General features: G+C 42.6%; 1 protein-coding gene across 1 annotated transcript in view; it reads right to left on the minus strand.

The window, feature by feature from the left end:
* hdac9b (histone deacetylase 9b) overlaps positions 1-24,454 on the minus strand; it is a 79,613-nt gene that overhangs the window by 25,918 nt on the left and 29,241 nt on the right. The window contains exons 2-5 of the mRNA XM_084053180.1: positions 18,964-19,214; positions 17,728-17,971; positions 12,868-12,988; positions 12,290-12,411 (exon numbers count right to left, since the gene is read on the minus strand). Of these exons, the coding sequence (XP_083909306.1) occupies positions 12,290-12,411; positions 12,868-12,988; positions 17,728-17,971; positions 18,964-19,214 (738 nt within the window). The remainder of the gene's footprint in view (positions 1-12,289; positions 12,412-12,867; positions 12,989-17,727; positions 17,972-18,963; positions 19,215-24,454) is intronic.

A 24,454-nucleotide genomic window follows, 5' to 3' on the forward strand; every position in this document is an offset into this window, starting at 1 on the left:
TACCAATACTTTTGTCCTTTCACTCAAGTACATTTTGAATTCCAGACTTTTACTTGTAACAGAGTATTTCTACATTACCGTATTGATACTTTTTTCCACCGCTGAATATTTCTAATAATTCCCTGCTGCTCGCTGCAATGTGCCAACCTCGCCAAGTCAAATTCCTTCTATGTCAAAACATATTTGTTTTGACATAGACGGGTGAAATTGAAGAGTCAAATTGTGTGGTTCTGAAGAGTGAAATAGGCTCTATGCACAGCAGCCATTTTGGAGAAAAATTGGGCCTCTTCTGACTTCCTTCACAGGTGTTACCAATGATACTAATGAAGGCTCTGTTCCATTCTGGTCAAACAGAGTCAGGGTGCTGATATTGTGCATGTTGGCTCACTAGAAATACTAGTGGGTCTCAAAGTGTGGTCCAGGACCCTCATGGTTCCTTGAGAGGGTGTAACTCTGAGAGTGTACAAATGGAACCAAATGGACCCTCCCGGGTCCATTTGGTTCCATTTGTACACTCTCAGAGTTATGGAGGTCCTTGAAATTAAAAAGTTTGAGAACCACTGTGCTCCACTAAATGGAACAGAGCCTTCATTAGTGTCATTGGTAACACCTGTGAAGGAAGCGAGGAAGGGGCCCAATTTCTGTCCAATATGGCTGCTGTGCATAGAGCCTATTGTGTGGTTGTCACACAGTAAAATCCTCAGCGTTGACGTATCCGTTTGTCTCCCAGGCGTCTATACTAGGCCCCCCCCTCACTTGTTTCCCTCTACACTGAATCAAAAATAGCCAATCTACATAGCACACGACGCGCTTCAACATGCAATATGGGTCCATTTGGTTTCATTTGTACACTCTCAGCGTTATGGTGGTCCTTGAAATGAAACATTTTTGACAACCAGTGGTATTGGTATTATCATAGCAGACATGAAGTCCACACACACAGTACCAGCTCTGACAGTGTGATAATGAACCGGTTTCCGGAAACCGTTCTAAAATGTGACGGAACCAATTCCGGGTTCCTCAATGCTGGCTCCAGTTCCGGATACCAACCCTAGAACCCCACTGATGACCCACCATGTGTGTGTGTGTGTGTGTGTGTACGAATATGACAGCAATTAGCACGGCACACACGTAGCTAACAAGCTAGCACTTAAGAGGGCTGATGACATGCTGGAAGTGTTTCGTTTGACTTTCGGAGCGGGTGTGTGTGTGTGTGTGTGTGTGTGTGTGTGTGTGTGTGTGTGTGTGTGTGTGTGTGTGTGTGTGTGTGTGTGTGTGTGTGCGCGCGCTCCCACCGACTCCCGCGGGGACCAGTGACTCACCAGCCCAAACAAGGAGTTCCCGTCAACCCCTTTGGCCCTGGAGTCCTTACTGCTAAAGCTTCTCTCTCTCTCTCTCACGCAGACACACACACACACACACACACACACACACACACACCCCCCGTACGCGAAGAAGAAAAAAAGCGACCGCTCAGCCAGCCTCTCTCCCCCCCCACGGTGGAGAGCTGGTAACACAGTGCTTCAACTGGAAGTTATGTAAACCTCCTGTTATACAATAGCCGGGGACGCTTCAATTATTTACAGCGGATCAATAATTGAGAAGGGCGCTTTAGGCGCGCGCGTGTGTGTGTGTGTGTGTGTGTGTGTTGCTGTTATACACGGGCGCTGCTGGATAAGTGCGAGGGGAAAAAGAAACTGCGGCGAGGAGAGGAGAGGAGAGGAGAGGAGAGGAGAGGAGAGGAGAGGAGAGGAGAGGAGAGGAGAGGAGAGGAGAGGAGAGGAGAGGAGAGCCGAAACGAAGCAATGAAGGAAGGAAGGAACAAACAGCGGGAGATTGGGTCAGATGCTGCTATTTTTGGCCGCTGTCAAAAGCAAGCGCGGGGGGGGAAAAAACGGGGGGGAAAAAAATCCTCTTCCCCATTAAATAACGTGGCATAGACCTCTAATCCTGCGCGCGCGCGTGTGTGTGTGTGTGTGTGATGGGGGGGGGGGACAGGGACGAGGCATGGGAGATGGATGGAAGAGGAGAGGAGTAAGAGCGCTACACGGGGAGCAGCGTGAATCCGCTTCACGCCCCGCTGCCCTGATTGCTTTTCTATTTATAAAACGGCAAACGCCCGCTCCGCTTTGCCACCAAAGCGCCGCGTCCCCCCCCCCCGCCACCACCCCCCCAGTCGCCACGGGAAACGACCAGACAGCGTGGGAGAGACTCTCTCTCTCTCTCTCTCTCTCTCGGCTTGGTCACCATGGGATAAGGAGGGAAAAAAATGAAAAGTCCCCCCCCCCAACGATGCAACAGGAGGCAACGATTGCGGCAGTGTCTCATGTCTCGTTTACGCTATATATACGCCGCGTGGCGGAAAGAGCCGATCTACAAGCTCACGATGCGTCGCGTTTCCGAATGCACTGTGAGAGCTTGTAGATCGGCGTCGTTTACGATGCTGTATGAATCGGGGCTTATGTCCAGTGGTGGAAAACGGTACTCAATATGTTTTACTTAAGTGAAAGTATCAATACTGCAATGTAGAAGTACTCTGTTACGTGTAAAAGTCCAGAATAGAAAATGTGCTTGAGTAAATTAAAGTGCGAAAGATGTGCTTGAGTAAAAGTACAAAGGTATTGGTATCAAAATGTACGTAAAGTACCAAAAGTAAAAGTACTAAAATGTTTGAAAATAGCAGATCTACAAGCTCACAACGCGTCGCATCGCGACGCGTTGTGAGCTTGTAGATCTGCTATTTTCAAATAGCCTATGTATAGGGCTAAAGTGGTTAATGTATGTTTTATAATGTAATAATAAATGAAAAAAAATTGTAATGGAGTAAAAGTATAAGTATAGACAATTGGAAATACTCCACTATAGTAAAAGTACCTCAACATTGTTTTAAAAGGACAGTACTTGGAGTAAATGTACTTAGTTACTTTACACCACTGCTTATGTCTATACGCTAAACACCTGGGTCACCGCTGACAGACTGCCAAGCCCCCGCCCCCAAAAAAAAAAAAAAGCCAGCCAATGTGCCAGGCTCATAAATCAATCACGTTATTACGTTTGAAAGTAGCACGCCGGGTGCCGGTAGGTTTTTTTGGCGAGGTGAGCGTGTTACGCTATCTTCACTTCCATGTGAATTTTTCCCCCGTGCTGTCAATGTGGCTGCCTGGGTCCATTAAGATGACAGGTTATGTGTGGGATTGTCACAGCAAAGTCTGGCTGGTGGCTGGAACTCAGTCTTGTGTTCTAGCTGTAGGGAAAGGGACTGACGGATCGTACCTCGCACCTGAATAAATCTGGGTTGAAATGGGACTTAATTAATTCTTCTATTTTTTTTGTTGTTGCCCTTTGCTGTGTTTGGCTTTGTTCCCTGTGCTGACACAGTACTTAACCGGAGTTAAGGTGCAATCCTCCCCAAGGAACAACATAAATGCCGTCTTAAGCCTGGCAAATTAAATTCCTCTGAATCACTTTCTTTTCTTTTTTCATTCAGTTAAAATTGAAGTGAGATCAAATCGCGACGTTTTTTTTTTTTTTGCCATGGGGAAAGGCAACACAAAGTTGACTTTAACCCATTAAGGCCTGAGTGCGATTCTTAAAATGTTTTCTAAATGTTTTCTAAATCCTAACTAATCCTTTTTTTGGAAAGAAATATCTAAAAAAAAAATGTCACGATTTTTCAAAAATAGCAGATCTACAAGCTCATAGCGCGGCACTCGGTGCCGCGCTATGAGCTTGGATATCTGCTATTTTTGAATAGCCAAAGAAATCTAAAGTGACACAGATGCGTTCCAGGTCTTAATGGGTTAATCACTTAAGTCTACTTAAGCGATTTTCAAATTAGAAAAATGATGAGAAAAGGCTTTTTTCCCCTGTAGATAGACAGACCTTTGATCACAGGAGGGAAATTCTGTTGGCATGGCAGCTATCGTAGTATGAAACACAAAACAGATACAGGAAAAGAGACACTACTAAAGAATAAAAAATAACACGATAAAACAGGTACTAACGTATAGGGATTTGGGGGAAAAAAGTACCAAAAATAAAACAAAAAAGGAAATTTATGGTCTTGCTTGGCCCTCTGAACTTGCACTGCCCGGGATTTGCATGTTGAATGAGCTATTAACAGCTCTAAATATAAAGGCTGTAATGACGTGCCCAAAATAGGCACGCCAGGGTTAATAATAAAGTGGTTCATCCAGATTGGACTCGTTTTTTTCTCTCCTCCTCTCCCTTTTCCAGAAAGCCATTTGTAAAGGTTTGTTACACCTGCTGAATGGACATGTAGGCTACATGTTGACTGCGCGCACAGGGCTGGAATGGCTGTTAAGCTGCATCTATTCTTGCCTCGGGGCTGTCACATGCTCTTTTAGGCCCATCTATTCTAGTCCCTTGGCCATGGCACAAAGAGGATATATGGCCAGTAAACAAGTTAATCACGTCACCTTGGCAAAGTCAAGGGCATCACTGCCCCTGTCTTGTTATCAAGAGGATAACATATCTGTTAATGTGATGAGACAAATACATATACACATTCAAATTGTTTCTTCAAAGGAGTTTTTTTTTTTACTACTAAAATAGATGCATTTAAAGGGATATTTCACTTTCAAAAAAACTTTTGGTGATTGTATCGTCTACTCAGGCTTTTGTGAGCCCCCAGACAGTTTTTAAGTTGCTCGATTCAGTATTTAGATATTCATTTTATCATTCGCCCCCTTCCTATACAAACCCATTGTAACTTCAAACTCCATTTTTAGATTCATCAAAAACACCCGTCCTTGGTTCACCCATCTCCTATCGCCCCCCTAATACGCGAGGGGGCCGTGTTTTTTCGATTACTTTTTTCATGTATTTTTAATATTTTTTTTGGAAAATGAAAAAAATGAAATACAATAAAAAAATAAAATAAAATACATGAAAACAAATCTCGGAAAAACACGGCCCCCTCACGCATTAGGAGGGCAGGGTGAGTCACCAGAACCAAGGACGGGTGTTTTTGATGAATCTAACATGGTTAAAATGGAGTTTGAAGTTACAATGGGTTTGTATAGGAAGGGGGCGTGTCTGATAAAATGAAAATCAAATATCTAAATACTGAATCGAGAAACTTAAAAACAGTCTGGGGGGCTCACAAAGGCTTGAGTAGATGATAAAATCACCAAAAGTTTTTCTGAAAGTGAGATATCCCTTTAAGTCCTTTAAATCCATTTGTCATGACGGGGAACAAGCATGGATTGAGTTTACGTGCAAATTACCGGTTCATGTTTTTTTTTAGTTTTTTTTTTACACATAGCCAAGTTTTCTTTGGGTTAACAATGAACTGACTACAGGCAAAACCTCAAGACTATAGTGGTTGGCTTCTGCTAACTGGGGCAAGACAACGTTATCAACAAGGCTTCAACATGAATTCATATTTCATGGATCAGCCATAAACGTTTAACTGGCTTTTTTTATTGCCATTTCTTTGAACCATGTATATCTGTTATGTGCTGCCATTTTGAAATGCCTCATTCCATTGCTATTTTTAACCATGCACATTATGCATGTAATATCATGCATGTATTTTGCACTGCTCATTTTTGACATACTGTATCTGACCTGTTTATTTCCCCAGCTCTTGAAACCTCCAAATGATGGAGTTTGTACAACAAAGAATTTCACCCACTTTTTGAGTTGAGTTTTCAAAAACTTTCCAAAAACAAAGCAAACATCTGAAACGGTCCCTTATGGCAGTGGTTCTCAACCTGTGGGTCGGGACACCCAGGGGGGTCCACACATGATATTTGGGGAGTCCCCAGATGACATTAAAGTGACAATTTAAGGACTTTTAATACCTAAAATAAAATAAAATAAAAGATTTGAAATTAAAAAAGACGATTCCTGCATTAAAAGTAATGAACAAAAAATACTATCAAATTATATAAGACATAGGCAAGACATTTATAAATAGCTGATCTACAAGCACTTGTGCACAGTGCTTGTAGATTGGCTATTTTCCACAATATTTACCTGTGGAACCGAGTCAAACTATAATGTAATGCCTCAACTCAAATATGATTATTTTGGGGGGTCCCCAGTTCAAATATGATTATTTTGGGGGGTCCCCAGTTCAAATATGATTATTTTGGGGGGTCCCCAGTTCAAAAATGATTATTTTGGGGGGGTCACGGGCTGAAAAGGTTGAGAACCACTGCATTATGACAACACATGTTCTGCTCTTGCTGAAGTGAATAGAGCATGTTGCAGTGAGAGGGGGGGGGGGGGGGGGGGGGGGCAAAAAAAGCAGCAATAGTTGTTTATTGCTTCCCACGGAAACGGATCGAGCTCCGACCGAGGGACTATTTTTAAAGTACGTCATGAATGAGGAACTTTGAGTTTTACATGGAGCGCGATCACATCAGCCCCTCCAAGAGGAGAGACAGTTCTAGGACCCTCTGGCCGAATGAAGCCGCGGGGAGCGGCGGGGAGCGCCGATGAGGAACGCCGCTGTCTTCTCCGCTGGGTTTTATCAGCGGGAAGTGGTGCAAAGAAGTACTCAGATGAATAATGATGATAATAATAATAGATGCAATGTTATACAGCGCCTTACAAAACAGAAAGACTCTGTTACAAGGAAAAGTCCAAACTTTGACTTGAGTGAAAGTACAAGAGTATTGGCATCAACATATACTTACAGTACTAAAGTAAAAGGGTCACAATCTTTCAAAAATGTGTCAACAGCTTTAGAAAATAGCTGATCTACAAGCTCATGAGAGCTTATAGGTCAGCTATTTTTGAATAGCCAAAGTCCAAAATAGGGCTTTATTGGTTAAGGTATGTTTTGCCGTAAAAATCGGAATATACAAAGTAACAATATCCGCCTATGAGGCCCGGGCGGCTGACGTAGCGGTCCGGGCGTGTCGCGGCGGGTTCGAATCCCGACGACCGTTGCTGCGCGTCACTCCCCAACTCTCTCTCTCTCCCATTTCCTGTCAGTCTACTCTGTATTCTATCAAATAAAGGCGGAAAAAGCCAAAGACAAAATTGTACTTGAAGTGTGATACTTGAGTAAAAGGTACTAGGTTACTTTCCAGGGGCTGTCAGCGGGGGGGCTATCTCTACTTAAACAAACAGAGCCTGTCTTTAAGTTCATCCTGTCGGTTACGAGACCTCTTTAGCTCAGTAGCACCTGTCAATCAGCTATCACTACAGGAACAACACCAGCTTTGTGTGTCCCCCACCCCCACCCCCACCCCCTCCTCCCTCCCTCCCCCTTCCTCCTCTTCCTCCTCCTCCTCAGTGTTGCCAGATTTTTGCGAGACAAACGAGCGGACAGGTCTACGAAAAGAAGCCCAAAATAAGGGAATAAGGTCGTGCGGGTTCCCAGTTAAATTACTTAAAATAGTATGTTGATAAGAAAATGAAACATTTGAAATGCACATATCTTGTATGTGTGTGTGTGGGGGGGGGGGGGGGGGGGTCCCTGGCACAATATATTTTCAGTTGGGGGTCGGCTTTGAGAACGACACACAAAAATAGCAGCTATACAAGCTCATAGCGCCGTGCTATGAGCTTGTAGATTTTTGAGAAATCGTGATTAAAAAAAAAAAGAGATCTTTGAATACATGTATTTTCAAGCGAACATTTTTAACTCAAATCTTTGCTTCTGGGGGGGGGGTCCCTGGAACAACATGTTTTGAGACGGGGGTCGGCGGCCAAATACATATCATTTTTGGGGGTCCTTGACATGAAAAACGTTTTCAGAACCACTGATATTATAGCAACATACGTTTTTTTTTCAGAAAACTCTTAGGATGGAATGAGCCTCAGGTCTTAAAAAGGGTTAAAGGGTCTACACCATGAATTTTAACTTTTTCTTCATTTTTGTGTGTTTTTGGTCTCCCCCACCTCTCTTCTGTTCCAACAAATACCCGACTTTGAGCATGCAGGCTTTCATAGGCTATCTGTGGTTTTCATGTAAATTGGTCTGAAAACAGTCCGTCAGATTTGTTCCCCCACCCTACGTCACGTCTGGGAACAATTCCTCCCAGTTTTCAGTTCTAACCCAAAAAAAAAAAAAAAAAAAAAAAAAAAAAAAAAAATTCATTTTTATTTTTTTATACATTTTTTCTTATTTTTTTTTTTTACTTTTTCCACACAGAACCAGGACATAACATGCATACAAACTGGCTCAATAGCGCCCCGTGCCAAACAGGACAATGTGGTATTGCAGGTGAAAGTGCTTTATAAGCCAGAGAGAAGTTAGTTGGAATGAGTATATCTGAGGCTTGATTTAGGCTCAAACCTTTTGAAAAACGTTTGAGGGACATAAACAATATGATATCAAATATTATTATTATTTTTTAAATTCATGGTGTAGCTCCTTTAAAAAAAAACAAGCCAAACTGGCTTATAACAAGCGGACATGGCAACCCTTCTCCTCCTCCTCCTCCTCCCGCTGGCGTGCCAGCCTCTCACTGGACTCTAATGAAGATCGGCAGGAAGTGCGGGGGGGGGGGGGGGGAGCGCCCCCCCCTGCACAGGAAATGACCACATATAGATTCTGGAATCCAAAAAAAGGGGGGCTGGGGAAATATTTTCTCTACGGGGAATAGGTTTTTTTTTTTCTCTGTTTAATTTTTGTTCATATATCAGCACATAATAACCGCTAAGCTCACAGGCAGCTCCGCTCAGGAATGCACAGATCACTCCATCGCAGTGGTGGGCAGCAGTAACGGAGTACATTTACTCTGAGTACTGTGCTAAACCCATTGAGACCTGAGGCCGATTCTAAAAAAATGTTTTCTAAATCCAAAAAGTGTTTTGAAAAAAAAATTATAAAAAATATTTTTTCACGATTTTTCAAAAATAGCAGATCTACAAGCTCATAGCGCGGCACTCGGTGCCGCGCTATGAGCTTGTATATCTGCTATTTTTGAATAGCCAAAAGAAATCTAAAGTGACACAGACGCGTTCCGGGTCTTAATGGGTTAAGTATCTGCACTTTACTTGAGCGTTCGTATTTTTTGGGATACCGAGGATTTTCACTCCATTTCAAAAGACAAATGCTGTACGTTTGACTCCACTACATTTATAGAAAGGGGGAAAAAGTACCCTATGAATAAGCCTCTTAAGCCCTATAACAAATATAGTGACAATAGCCGATCCACAAGCTTGTAGATCTGCTATTTTGTATTGCTTTGGGAAGAAATGTATTTTTTTTGTTATTACAGCAACGCACTGATATTAACAAAATGTACTTTTGAATACTAATATAATGTTCTTAAAGCAAGTACTCCAGTACAAATTTGACGGTGCAACTTGAGTCCCATTTGACCAGGAGTATCTATACTTTGACCGCAAGTACTGGGGACCGTTGAGTACTTTGTCCGCCACTCGATTGTGAATAATGGAGGAGAGAAAACAAATGCCGCTGCCTGAGAGCCGAGGCTGAAAACAGAGAGCGCTCGGAGGCACAGCGTTTCTTGGCACTGCGTTGTCGGAGGTAAACGATACGGCTGCTGTGTTTTCAAAGAGCCGTCTTTTAACCCATTGAGACCGGGAACGCGCATCTGTGTAACCATTATTTTATACTTTGGGCTATTCAAAAATAGCAGATCTACAAGCTCATAGCGCGGCACCGAGTGCCACGCTATGAGCTTGTAGATCTGCTATTTTTTTGAAAAATCGTGAAAATGTGTGCAAATCTTTGAATATATATATTTTTTAAGAGAACATTTTTTACTCTTCGCTTCTGGGGGGGTCCCTGGAACAAAATATTTGGAGATGGGGGTCCGCGACCAAATACATATCATTTTGGGGGTCCTTGACATGAAAAAGTTTGAGTTCCACTGATACTTCTTTATTTAGAAGACATTTGTCAAATGTTCGGTGTAAAAAATAGATTCAATTTTTCCACGACTTTTCAATAAATAGCAGATCTACCAGCTCATCGCTATGAGCTTGTAGATCAGCTATTTTTGAATTGCCACAGAGATTTTAAAATGACACAGATGCGTTTCCCGCCGGTCTCAAAGGGTTAACTGGTCATTAGGCCACTCCTTACCACCTGGGTTTGAAAGGCAAGCGTCCAGAGGACCAAAACATATACACATTGCGAGGCGTTTATTGGCCTGTCCTGAAGACGTTTTTTTTTCTTCAAAAGAATGCTACAACAAACGTCCCCTTTCATGTGCCGTTCCTAGCGTTTATCCCGGGCACCGCAGACCCCCGGTAATGGCACAGAGGACTACCTTTTACATTACCAGATTGTAATTTTCCTCGGGGGGCCTGATCTCTGAATTGTGTACACACGCGACATGACAGGCCCGCAGTTAAACAGTTCAACAAGTGTAATCGTTGGCCAATGTAATTAAAAGAGACACAGAGTGGGGAAAAGTACATAATGTCATTTAGGTGACCTCACCGCCGAATTACGAAGCCCTCGTTTTAGCTTTGGCGAGCGCTCTGCTGGCGAGCCCGGGCCCGAGAGGGAGGTATAATTCTTATTTATACAAGCGTCCCCCGAAGACTTCCCTCAAACCCTTGTACCAACAAACCTGAGCTGCTTTTTCGGTGGGAATATGTGTGTTTTCAAAATAGTTTCGCAAAGCCCATAACTCAGGAGAAATTAATCCCCTTTAATTCCTTCCCATTTACCACTAAACTGCTCAAAAGAGGGCCTCGGAACTGTGCCCGCCCCCCCCCCCCCCCCCCCCCCCCCCCCCCGGCCCTAAATTGAGGACAAATGAGTGACTCCTCTTAAACGACGGCAATTTATTGTTCAGTTAACGGGGCAATTTAAACGTCAGCCATCTTCCCTTTCTCTCCGTTTTCTTTTTGCGAGCGCATTAAACGGGGTTGAAGACAACCGAGGCTCGCCTCTGTTGTTGCACGTGTTCTGCTACGGTGGCTTTAGGATCGAGTGAGTGAAGAATAGAGTAATTAATGGCTGTGGCTTTTGCTAGCGGTTACAGGCTCCGTCTGGCATGACTCAAAACTCCTCGAGCGCCCCGAGGGGACGAGAGGAGAGGGGGGAGGGGGGGGGAGGTCAGGGGTCGTTAATGAGCCTAACTGATGTCATTAAGAGGGTTATCTGCATCCTGGACCGAGTGCTCTTTAAGATACACACGGAGACTTCTTGACTGACACAGCACCTTCTTTGTATTAATAAGCCCGTTCGCGGTGATTGAGACGCGGCTAATGGAACGCAGACGTTTCGCTTCCACGCGGATGTGACGCTATAGCCCAGGTGTTCGTTTGAACTCCGAGAGGCTGCTAAGACGGCGCTGCGAACGCGGCAAAAAGGTCAGAGTTACAACGGTAGAGGTTGACTTGACACTGAGGACGTTTAGTGTGAATGCTAGTGAACTAAAAGGAACTTATCAGTGCGTGTGTGTGTGTGTGTGTGTGTGTGTGTGTGTGTGTGTGTGTGTGTGTGTGTGTGTGTGTGTGTGTGTGTGTGTGTGTGTGTGTGTGTGTGTGTGCGTGTGCGTGTGCGCGTGCATGTATTGAATGCATAGCATACCATGCAGTGTGACAGAGGGAGTGTACATTAACCGCATGGAGCCTATAGTGTCCAGCTGATCTGCAAGCTCATAACGAGACGTGTTTGTCGGCTTGTAAATCAGAGGTTTTGAGTAGAGGGGGGGAAAAAAAGACAACAGTATACATGGTGTTGTTTACGTCATTGGTCCGGGGACCCCCAGGGGTCCTTGAGGGAGTTCCAGGGGGTCCCCAGCTAAATGATGGATAGTTAGGAACCAAATGGACCATTATGGGTCTGTAACTCAGAGTGTTCAAATGGAACCAAATGGACCCTTATGGGTCTGTAACTACGAGTGTTCAAATGGAACCAAATGGACCCTTATGGGTCTGTAACTCAGAGTGTTCAAATGGAACCAAATGGACCCTTATGGGTCTGTAACTCAGAGTGTTCAAATGGAACCAAATGGACCCTGATGGGTCCATTTGGTTCCATTTGTACACTCTCAGAGTTAAATTAACATTGATTTTACAATATAAATTGGGGTCCCAGAGATAGAAATGCCATTAAATGGGGGTCCGTAGCCCTAATGCATGTCAAACTGGGGGGTACTTGAAATTCAAATGGTTGGGAATCACTGCTAGAGCCATGAAAAATCTTCTCTTGTCTTCTTTTCAAATGGGGGTCCGCGGGGCTAATAAGTGTCAATCTGGGGGGTCCTTGACATGAAAAACTTTGAGAACCACTGGTTTCCGTGGTTCAAACGGAGCGCGTTTGTGCGCATCGACGCGGCGCGATGCGGGCGTGCGCTGCGTTGCGTGGCGTTCTTACCGGTCTTCCGTAAGGGGAAGTCGTCCTTGCTCTCGACGGGGGAGGGGAGGGTGTACTGGCAGGTAGGCGAGGCTCCTCCCAGAGGCGGAGAACTTTGGTCCAGGGACATGTGATGAGAGGACCTGACGACACAGAAACGCCCAATTACACACGGCCTGAACAGAACACTGCCAGGAGACCCCTAAGGGTCTATTTTTACACACACACTCACTCACACACACACACACACACACACACACACACACACACACACACACACACACACACACACACACACACACACACACACACACACACACACACACACACACACACACACACACACACACACACACACACACACACACACACACACACACACAGTGACAGTGAGAGAGAGACAGAGAGAGAGAGAGAGGGAGAGAGACAGACCGAGACAGAGAGACAGAGAGATGAAATGCAGCAACAAAACAAAAAAAGAGCCTTGGATCGGATTCGAACCCGGGCCAGCTGCAGGAACGGCTGGAGCCTTTCCCCATGTGTATGACTGCACAAAACGAACACCTCGGGAGGTTGACGCCGGCGGAGAGGGTACTTACGTGTACCACAGTTTGGACTGGTGGATCAGGGGCGCGCCTCCGCTGCCGGCGGGATCCTTGGCCGATTTGCTCAGCAGAAACTCTTGGAGTTTCTGCTTGACCTCGGTACTTGCCACCGCACCTGTGAGACCAGAGGGGTCAGAGACAAAAGGGATGGAGGTTACCCTTTCTCTCCGGCATACTTTATTCTTTTGTTTTTCCACACACACACACACACACACACACACACGCACGCACACACACGCACACACGCACACGCACATGCTTAAGAGCCATGTGTGTCCTTCAGCCTAACCAACACACAGTAAAATTCTCAGTAAAAAGTACTCAAATGTTTTACTTAAGTAAACCTATAAATACTGCAATGTAGAAATACTCTGTTACAAGTATAAGTCTGGAATTCAAAACGTTTTGAGTGAAAGTACAAAGGTATTGGCATCAAAATATACTTAAAGTACCGAAAGTAAAAGTACTGATGTTTGAAAATAGCAGATCTACAAGCTCACAATGCGCCTCAGTGAGCTTGTAGATCTGCTATTTTCAAATAGCCTACAGTATGTATAAAATAGGGCTGAAGTGGTTAATGTATGTTTTATAATATAATAATGTGCATCTGCAAAGTAACTAGTAACTAAAGTTTTCAAATAATTGTAGTGGAGTAAAAAAGTGCAATAGTTGCCTCTGAGATGTAGTGGAGTAGAAGTAAAAGTACTGAAAATGGGAAATACTCCAGTAAAGTAAGAATTCCTCAAAAGTGCCTTTAAGCACAGCACAGTACTTTCAGTACTTAGGTACTTTACACCACTCCAATGTACTGCCTATGCCGTCGTGGCTTTAACTGTTCTCACAAATGCTCCCGAGTTAGCGACGCTTTAACCGCGGCGCTGTGCCCGTGTGTGCCCTACTGCTGCTCATCATCGTAAAAAATAATCCATAATTTCCAAAGTGCCCGAGGGCTTTACACGGCGGCTCAGGGCCAACATGATCACATATTACAGCGCATGTGGAATACATCATCTAAAAATGTGCCGTTTTTACAATTGGTTTCTGAGCATGTTTCACTGTCATTCCATGTGCTATACTTATCCCACTGCTGTCCCCCGCGCACGTAAGGGATTATGCAACATCATATACTGTACCGTGTATATATATATATATATATATATATATATATATATAACATGTACTATTTATATCACTGAATTGACATTTCTGAGAACAGCCATGTCTTATGTAGGCACATCTCCCCCTAGTGGGCTGACAAAACATGGCATGAGGTGCGGCCCGTTGTGAGGCAGCACAGAATGCTTGAAGGCTTAAAATTGTTATCAGGCTCTATGCACAGCAGCCATATTATCACTTCCTTCACAGGTGTTACCAATGACACTAATGAAGGCTCTGTTCCATTTAGTGTAGCACAGTGGTTTCCACGACCCCCATAACTCTGAGAGTGTACGGGTCCATTTGGTTCCATTTGTACACTCTCAGAGTTACACATCCGTAAGGGGCCATTTGGAAGCCCATGAGGGTCCCTGGACCCCAACTTTAGACCCACTGGTGTAACAGAGTGTTTCCAGTGAACCAACATGCACAACATCAGCACCCTGACTCTGTTTGACCAGAATGGAACAGAGCCTTCATTAGTATCATTGGTAACACCTGTGAATGTCTTCATAATATGGCCGCTGTGAATAGAGCCTATTGGAGGGATCGGGGTTGGAGAGCATGGTTAAAAGGCCCAATAAGCAATGGTTGGAAAGTAACTAAGTACATATATTCAAGAACAATAATATTCCAATTCCTTCAATACATTATAGGGTACTTCTACTGCAGTACATGTCTCTTTAGATGATTACTACACAACAACAAAAATACATGAAACAATTAAGCCCTATACTTTAGCATTTCCAAAATACCTGATCCACAAAGTCATGTACATCGGCTATTGTTGAAACATGTTAACACATTTTGAAAACTTCTGCATATATGCCAATCAAATACGTGTCTTTTACTTTTAACAGGGTATTTGTGGTATTGCTACTTTAACTCAAGTTAAATATCAGAGTATATATTTCGACAATAAGAACAGCAATGCTTCTTGATTAGCGTTAACAGCCTGAGCACTAGTACATGTGAAGCTTACAGGTGCAGGATGTCTGTACCTCACCATGGCATGGCATGACGTGTTCCTACATGCCAGGCCCTGTCATGAAGCTTATCATTCTAACCCTAACACAACACCAAGTCATTTAGCTAATTAGGGACCGGGGCTGGGGCTAATTAGGGACACTACCTCTAACGAAGCACTGTGTTATTTCTTCGAACTTAGCATTGTGGTCTTTAGAATAATACCATGCTCTACATATATACACTCTGCCCTCCATCACACGTAATTGGACGCCACTGTTGTCGGGCTAAGTGGCCCTTGACCAAAACACGCTGGATGGAAGATTTACAACCGACGGCATCCATCATGTTTAATGATATCACTTGCACCTAATCATCTTCACTGTTTGTTTTATTTTGGTTTGTTTTTTGCTTTAGTTTTTTCGGGGGTTTGATTAAAGGACTACGTCGCTGTATTTGAGCTTTTAAAAACAGGTGGTTTCCCCTGCTGCCTCCGGGTAAGTTCAGGCTGTGTCATTGAACGTTCTCCCCGCAGGGCTGCCATGGCCGCAAGCATGAAAGAAGAGCTCACCCCACCCTCTAATCTGGGACATTACACAGAGAATGAATGAGAGTATATGGACATGTGACAATTACCGCAACAATTTTCTCAAGATAAGGGTATTTTGAGACAGACAGCTGTACTATCTATGCACTACCCTAAAGTACACTACAACATGCTATAGTACACCACACTACTGTAATAATGTATAGTAACATGTATTGTAAAGTAACATAATATAGACTATGCAAAACTAAATCATACTCATAGCTCATTTGGATTAAAAGGCTGACAGAGTCAGTTTCCCATTCACTGTGAATGGAGCCTAGCTGTATATCAGCATGGCACTAAATTATATGTATTGTTGTTTTTCTTGCCTTCAAAGTGATACAGAGCTGTTTATGCTGTGAGAAGACCTCTCATGACCTCACAACTGCTCTAAGAGAGACGGGCTCTCAACTGGTTCTGAGCTTATAACCTCTACAGCTCACCAGCGGAACATTAGCAACAAGTGGTTTCGGTTCTTTTCGGCGAGCGGCACGGCGACAATATCTCCTTAGCAGCAGTGTTGGGCAGTAGCCTGTATCTGAACTACATTTCCCTGCAGCTTGTGGGTAGCTTCACTACTTTCACAACTACCTGATGCTTTCAAGTAGCTCAGTTATGTTTCTTCACCATGTTAAGGAGGGTAACTTTACAAAAGCTACATCACTGCATCCCAAGTGTGGCACATCGACATAAAATATCTCAACATGACGAGTTTAGAGTGCAGTTTGTCATCACATCAAAGAGAGAATTCTCCATGTCTATCCATTTGTAGCTTTTTACAGTCATGTTTTATTCAATCCCTCGATGTCATAACATGTCCTTAGCCACACTACCAACTGCATTAGATACAAAGCTTCACTGCAGCAAGGTATACTTTTACTAAGTAACTTGTAGTGTAGCTATAGGTACTTATTTTGAAAGAGAGCTTTAAGTGTAGCTCAGTTGCTTTTTATGAAGAGCAACGAGTAGCTTAGCTAGCTACATTTTTACTTAGCTAGCAGCTAGCTACATTTTTACTTGGCTAGCTACCACCAGGGCTCTATACTAAGTCTGCTCCCTTTGTTCCCTCTCTGCACCAAATCTCTCACATTGTGAGCTTGTAAATCGACTATTTTCACCAAATGTTTGCCCCAGAATAGGGACGCTAGGGTTCATGTAGTTAAAGTAGTCTGCCCATTAGACTGACTAATTAGTCCGCCAATTACGCCAACATCCGACGGTTTAGCTAGTCCCAAAATCTGTTGAAAATTGCAGATCTATAAGCTCACAATGCATCGTGAGCTTGTAGATCGGCTATTTTAAAATAGCCAAAGTTTAAGTAGGGATAATGTATGTTTTGTAATAATAATCCAAATCTACAAAGTAACTAGTAACTAAAGTGTTGAAATAATTGTAGTGGAGTAAAATTACAATATTTGACTCTGAGATGTAGTGGGAGTAAAATAAAAAGCATAAAAAAATTGGAAATACTTCAGTAAACTAAAAGTACCTCAACGTTTTACTTAAGTGCAGCACTTAGAGTAAATGTACTTAGTTACTTTACCTCACTGGAGGTCAGGGATAGGGGTTAGGTATAATAATGGGGAGGCCGCCGGACCGATTGGTACTTTGGAACAAACGGACCGCCCTGACTAACGGCACGGCAACCTGCCCAACACCGCTGCCCTGTGTGATCACGCTAAGAGTGGAATTAACCAAGCTAGCCGTTAGCACGGCGGTGTGATAGGCTCTATGCACAGCAGCCATATTGGGAATGAATTGGGCCCCTTCCTTACTTCCTTCACAGGTGTTACCTATGATACTAATTAAGGCTGTGGCATATAGTGGTTGTCTTATTTTCAAGGACCCCCATAACTCTGAGAGTGTACAAATGGAACGGGTCCATTTGGTTCCATTTGTACACTCTCAGAGTTACACACCCACCATAAGGGGCCATTTGGGAACCAAAATGGAGTGTTTCTAGTGAGCCAACATGCACGATATCAGCACCCTGACCAGAATGGAACAGAGCCTTCATTAGTATCATTGGTAACACCTGTGAAGGAAGTAAGAAGAGGCCCAATTTCTTTCCAATATGGCTGCTCTGCATAGAGCCAGCCTATTATGACAAAGTGGAGTTGCCGGTGGCGGTGGCGAGCTCTTACTCTCCCTGGAGCGCTCCTTGCCTCGCAGGTTGTGGCTGGACACATGCTGCTCTCTCCTGTGTCTCTCCTGCTCTCTCTCCTGCAGGCTCTGCTGTTGTTGTTGTTGCTGTTGTTGCTGTTGTTGCTGTTGTTGTTGTTGTTGTTGTTGTTGTTGTTGTTGTTGTTGTTGTTGCTGCTGTTGTTGCTGACGCTCCTTCTCTACCAGCTCCTGCTGCTGTTTCATGACCTGGAGCTCCTGCTGCAACTGAGAGACGACACAGACATATACGCCAGTCAGACAGTGTGAAGATCACACTAAACGAAGCAAAAACAAATACATTTTGCACGGAAAATGTAATGCAGTCGCTTTAGCGATTGACTAATCGATTTCTGTGTGAGGTATCATCAGTGGTGGAAAAAGTACTGATGCATTTTCTCTCTCCTGATTGGCTTGAAAACCTGAAAATGTACAATATTCTGTTCACTAAAGAGCTGGAGAGACCCCTGTGACCGAGCAAACGCTCTGTAGCAATGATTACTATCAGAATAATAGTACTTTAACCTTTTAACAAACAAATAATATATGACAAAAAAATATCACTTACCCTACCTTTAAGTAAAAGTATCAATACTGCAATATAGAAGTTTTTTTTAAAGTAAAAGTAAAAGTCCGGAATTAAAAATTTACTTGAGTAAAAGTACACAAGTATTGGCATCAAAATGGCACTCGGTGCCACGCTATGAGCCTGTATATCTGCTATTTTTGAACAGGCAGATAAAATCTAAAATGACGCAGATGTTTTCCCTGGGTTTTTAATGGGTTCAATAGGCTCCATGCACAGCAGCCATATTGGAAAGACATTGGGCCTCTTCTTACTTCCTTCACAGGTGTTACCAATGATACTAATGAAGGCTCTATTCCATTCTGGTCATTCTGGGTGCTGATATTGTGCATGTTGGCTCACTAGAAACACTCCATTTTGGTTCCCAAATGGCCCCTTATGGTGGGTCTGTAACTCTGAGAGTGTACAAATGGGACCAAATGGACCCGTAAGGGTCCATTTGGTTCCATTTGTACACTCTCAGAGTTATGGGGGTCCTTGAAAATAAGACAACCACTAATGCCACACTAAATGGAACAGGGCCTTAATTAGTAGTATTGGTAACACCTGTGAAGGAAGTAAAAGGAAGGGGCCCAATTCATTCCCAATATGGCTGCTGTGCATAGCGCCTATTTGCCCAGCCCCTCCAGCTCACCTTGAGGTGCTCCTGCAGCTGGGCCTGGTGCTGTCGCGTCAGGTTCTCGTGCTGCTTCTGGAACTCGTTGATGAGCAGCTGCTTCTGGATCTGCTGCTGCTTCTGGATGAGCAGCAGCTCCTGCTGCAGCTGGCGCTCCCACATCCCCGGGTCCCCCGCGCCGCCGGGCCCACCCAGCATCCGCAGGTCCGTGCGCAGGTCCAACGGAGAGACGGGCTCCACCACCAGCGCTACCTCTGGCTTGATGTCCACTGTGGGAGCAAAAAACGCACAGAGAGAAGAACAATGAGGATTAGAACACTCTTTTTTTCGTGTCAATTAGGATAATGAAATTCAAATATTGGTCCAAAAATTGGCTAATATTCAAATGTATTCTAATATCATAATTCTTTTTTTTTAAGGTTTATTTGACAGGGACAATACAAAAAAAAACAATGTATCAAGTGCTAGGATCCATGGAAAAATATATTTTGTCTGTTCTTATAACTTGATACAAGTATTGTATTGTCCGTCAAATAAACATAAAAAGATCACACCCAGTGTGAAGAGAGTGGTGCCTTTGAATTAGTGTAAGTGGTTGCATCCTTGTGTTGCAATCAGCTGCAGCTGTTGAGGCCGTGCTCAAACGGACGGACCCACACACACAGTCAAAGTGTAGGAGTGGCTGGCACCACTCAAAAATAAACAAAAAATATCGAATATTTTTTTTTATATTCAAATATAAATGAGTTCTCCATATTCGAGGAATATTTTAATATTGAATATTGATTTACCAGCCCTAGTGTCAATCATGTGAAAGTGAATCAATCATGCTAACCCACGTTACGCGTTACTAACCCATGTTGCGTGTAAGAGGTTTTGGTTAGCAACCATAGATCAGGTATCAGTATCACTAACAGCTAAACGGCGTAGCTAACTGTTAAAATTACATTTTGAGTTACAACCGTGGGTGAACCGTGTTGGCAGACTGTTTGAATGTGTTATTGATTATAAATCAGTACGGTAAAACGCACTGGAGGGGAGACCATAATATATCAACGTTATATCACGGCTACACTTATTTAAGTCTATGTGGTCATAATTGTACGAGAGATATATATTCATTAAACTTGATTATTTGGCTTTAAGGCTGTAGTATAATCACGATATACCACCGCGTCTCCTGATTTATTGCTTAAATGATAATATGTTTCATCACAACAACCAAATGTCAAGGTGATGCAATTAGCTCTTAATTAGACAATTAAGACCATGTAAACATGAGAATTATGAATAACCCATTCAAACCCATGTGTAACCACTTTATCCATATTTTATACTTTGGCTATTCAAAAATAGCAGATCTACAAGCTCATAGCACGGCACCGAGTGCCGCGCTATGAGCTTGTAGATCTGCTATTTTTGAAAAATCTCGAAGGTTTGTGCTTTTTTTTTTTTAAAAGGGAACATTTTAACTCATGTCTTTGCTTCTGGGGGTCCCCCCTGGAACAAAATATTTTGAGATGGGGGTCCGTGGCCAAATACATAGAATTTTGGAGGTCCTTAACATGAAGTTTAAGAACCACTGATTATAGGCATGCGTATGGTTTTCAGAAAACTGTTAGGATTTAGAAGACATTTTGTAGATACGTTCCCGGATTGAATGGCTTAAAAGAAGAATGCACGGTCAACAGTCGGTCAAACATGAGGTTGATGGAGGGAGAAAGAAAGAAATAATATATACAAAAACGGGTATATTAGGGATGAAAATTATCGATTAATTCATTAATTGATCATTCATAACCTTATCGATCGATTAACTGATCGATTGATAAGCCGCATTTTTTAGGACCAAAAGGAAAATGTGTGTCCGAAACCGAAAATGTGTGCAGAAACATAATTGCCTGGATGTATCTAACACTAACGAGCGTCAACGAGCATCAGCTGGACACACACACACACACACACACACACACACACACACACACACACACACACACACACACACACACACACACACACACCTCTCCTCTGCAGTGCTCTATCTATGGAGTCTGTCTCATTTCTCTCCAAAAGCCCTTGAATATGATGGAATATGATTAAAGGTAGGGTAAGTGATATTTTTTGGTTATAACAAAAAGTATTTTGTTAAAAGGTTAAAGCACTATATTCTGATGCTATAGAGTGTTTGTTCAGTAACAGGAGTCTCCCCGTCTCTCCAGCTCTTTAATAAACAGAAAATACATTTTCCGGTAGGTGTCAAAATCTCAGCCAGTCAGGAGAGTACCCATTTTTAAGCTTCATTTTTATAGTGTTCCAGTTCCAATTTTGCCTGCTCATTTCTTAGTGTCATCACTTCCAATTTCACTTGTTTAATCTGTATCCTGATTGAGTTCTCTATCCTCAGTATCCTGATTGGATAAAATTGGAAATTAAACTGAAACTGAAACAAAAACGCATTTTCTGTTTAATAAAGACCTGGAGAGACAAGGAGACTCCTTTTACTGAACAAACACTCTATAGCAATGAGTGCTATCAGAATATAGAGCTATTTAACACTTATTTTAACCAAAGAAAATCACTTACCCTACCTTTAAGGATTACTGTGATTATGGTAAGCTCACATTTCATATCACACATACCATAACTTTCACTAGCCAAAAAAAAAAGTAAAAAAATAAATAAAATCAAAATTAACGGACAACTTTGTTTTTTTACAACAAAGGTTATTTTATCAGTTTGTAATGATAATAATTAAAAGATGAGTGTTAAAAAAAATCATGTATTGCTTTCTATCGTTAAAGTGATTTTAGTGATTTTTAACTGGGAGGTGGGGACACTCTGTCCATTGGTAAATAGTCATGAACACATTTCCGCAAAACTTTGTACGCACATCCCCACTAGGCCAAGGAGGAAATGCCACCCTACATTTTTTTAAATCAGCCTCATGGTGGCGCTGTAACAGGCAGATTCACGTTTTGGCCTAAACTTATAACAAGAGTTATACGTTCATCACAAACTAATAAAATAACCCTTGTTGTAATAAACAAAGTTGTCCTTTAACGGTAGTTCATCGATTACAGATGAATTGTTAAAGGACAACTTTGTTTTTTTACAACCAAGGTTTATATTTTAGCTTGTAATTAAAGTAAATAAAAGATGAGTGTTATTTTTTTTTTCATTTACTGCTTTCTATAGTTTTAGCAATTTTTGCGATATTTTTACAGTGGGCGGCATTCTGTCCGGTGGCTATATATGCCTTTTTTACACAATAAAAAAAGGTCCTGTGGTCTTTGATGGCCAGATGTGAGTTATTGGGGGCTAGAAGAGCTACTGTAAATAATAATAAAGAAAACGCCGGGTTATTGTGTAAAAAAGACATATTTAGCCACCGGACAGAATGCCCCCGCCCACTGTAAAAAAGATCGCGAAAATTGCTAAAACTATAGAAAGCAGTATTTTTACTTATTTTTTAACGCTCATCTTTTATTTACTTTAAAGGAGGAGTTCACCCAAAAAATGACTTATTTTCTATTAATTGCACACCCTATGAAGCCTTGAATCCATGGATTATTCTTTGTTTTTGTCGCATGCCTAAGCTAATAATTTGATTCCCGTCTCCTACCGGCTAATGTATCCGGTAGGAGACACAAAGTAGATTGTTTGTGTCTCCTACCGGAAATACACCCGGTCATCAAATTACTGTCTTAGGAATGCCACAAAAACTAAAATAAATCCATGAAATCAGGGCTTCATGGGGTGTGTAATTGATAGAAAATGAGTCGTGTTTTGGGTGAACTCCTCCTTTAATCTAAAACATAAACCTTGGTTGTAAAAAAACAAAGTTGTCCTTTAACATCCCTGGGGTACATAGAGGAGAGCAGGGTCAGCCTCTCCTCTCCTGGGTGATCTCTCCAGCATGATGCAATTCTATTAGAGCAGCTCTAAACAAACAGGGTGGATGCATCACATCCGTCAACACGCAGCTATAGCCTCCACCGGGAGGGGAGAGCGGCCCGCTGGTGGCCTTGTCCCCCACGGACTGGCTTGGCACGACAGCATCGTCAACACACCCTCCCCTCTGAAGCGTTTACATGAGGCCCTGGCCTGTTCCACGCCATTACCAATGACTAAACACAGGAATAAATATGAGGGCGTTTAGGCCGCTTGAACACGTTCAAACCTGGCATCCCTCCCTCCCGTGTTTTGGGCATGTCAGTATATAGGCGCTAAAATAGCAGTAACATCTGCAAGCTTGCAGAGTGAAACATTTTGAACAGGGCTTAAGCAGTGGTGGAGAAAAGTACTCCATTTGTGTTTTACTTAAGTAAAAGTATCAATACTGCAATGTAGAAATACTCTGTTACAAGTCAAAGGCCTGTGTTAAAAATGTTACTTAAGTAAAAGTACAAAAGTTTTGGCATCAAAAATATACTTGAAGTACCGAAAGTAAAAGTACTAAAATGTTTGAAAATAGCAGATCTACAAGGTCGCAACGTGTAGCGATTGTGAGCGTTGTGAGCTTGTATATAGGCTATTTTCAAATAGATATGTATAAAATAGGGCTGAAGTGGTTAATGTGTGTTTTATAATATAATAATTTATATCTGCAAAGTAACTAGTAACTAAAGTTTTCTAATAAATGTAGTGGAGTAAAAGTACAATATTTGCCTCTGAAATGTAGTGGAGTAGAAGTAAAATTACAGAAAAATGGAAATACTCCAGTAAAGTAAAAAATACCAATCAAAATTGTACTTAAGTACAGTACTTGAGTAGATGTACTTTCCACCACTGTAACTAAATACAGGAATAAATATAAGGAAGTTTAGGCCGTTTAAACACGTTCAACAAAATAGCAGTTCTACTAAACAATAGTCCATCTGCAAGCTTGCACAGAGTGAAACATTTTGAATAAGGAGAAAAAAAGAAAACTACACAAGACGGGAGACAAGCCCTGCCGTTGTCTTCGTGTGTTTGACAAACCTGCTCTGTATTGTCACTAATCGCCAGAGACAAAGCCAGAGGGCATTCCCCCCCCCCGTCCATCGGCCCCCAGCCTCTATATATAGATCCAGTCCACAGAGGAAATCAATAGCCATTTTAGACAACAGAAGAGACAAGGCCTGCTCCATCTCTTCTTCACACCGCAAAGAGATGGAGCAACAATCCATCTCTAGACTTTTGTCATTTTTGCCTTTTTTGGCCACGTTTTTTTTTTTTTTTTTTTTTTTTTTCGGTTAAAAAGCTGCAGTGCGTAAACTTTGAGCTTCAGGCAGTACTACGTGTCACCCGGTAGGCGTCCTACCCGACACCATGGGGGTCTGAATGTTTCAATGGAGACCACCAACCAACCACTGCACACATGTACTAGTCATATTGTATTAAGTCTACTGTATGAAACCATTCAGACCTGAGTTTTCTGAAAAAAAACGTAAGTTACTATATCAGTGGTTCTCAAACTTTTTCACGTCAAGGACCCCCAAAATGATATGTATTTGGTCGCTGACCCCCC

The sequence above is a fragment of the Gymnoscopelus microlampas genome (assembly GCF_963454915.1).
Source record: "Gymnoscopelus microlampas genome assembly, chromosome: 3".
In the NCBI taxonomy this organism is placed as follows: Eukaryota; Metazoa; Chordata; class Actinopteri; order Myctophiformes; family Myctophidae; genus Gymnoscopelus; species Gymnoscopelus microlampas.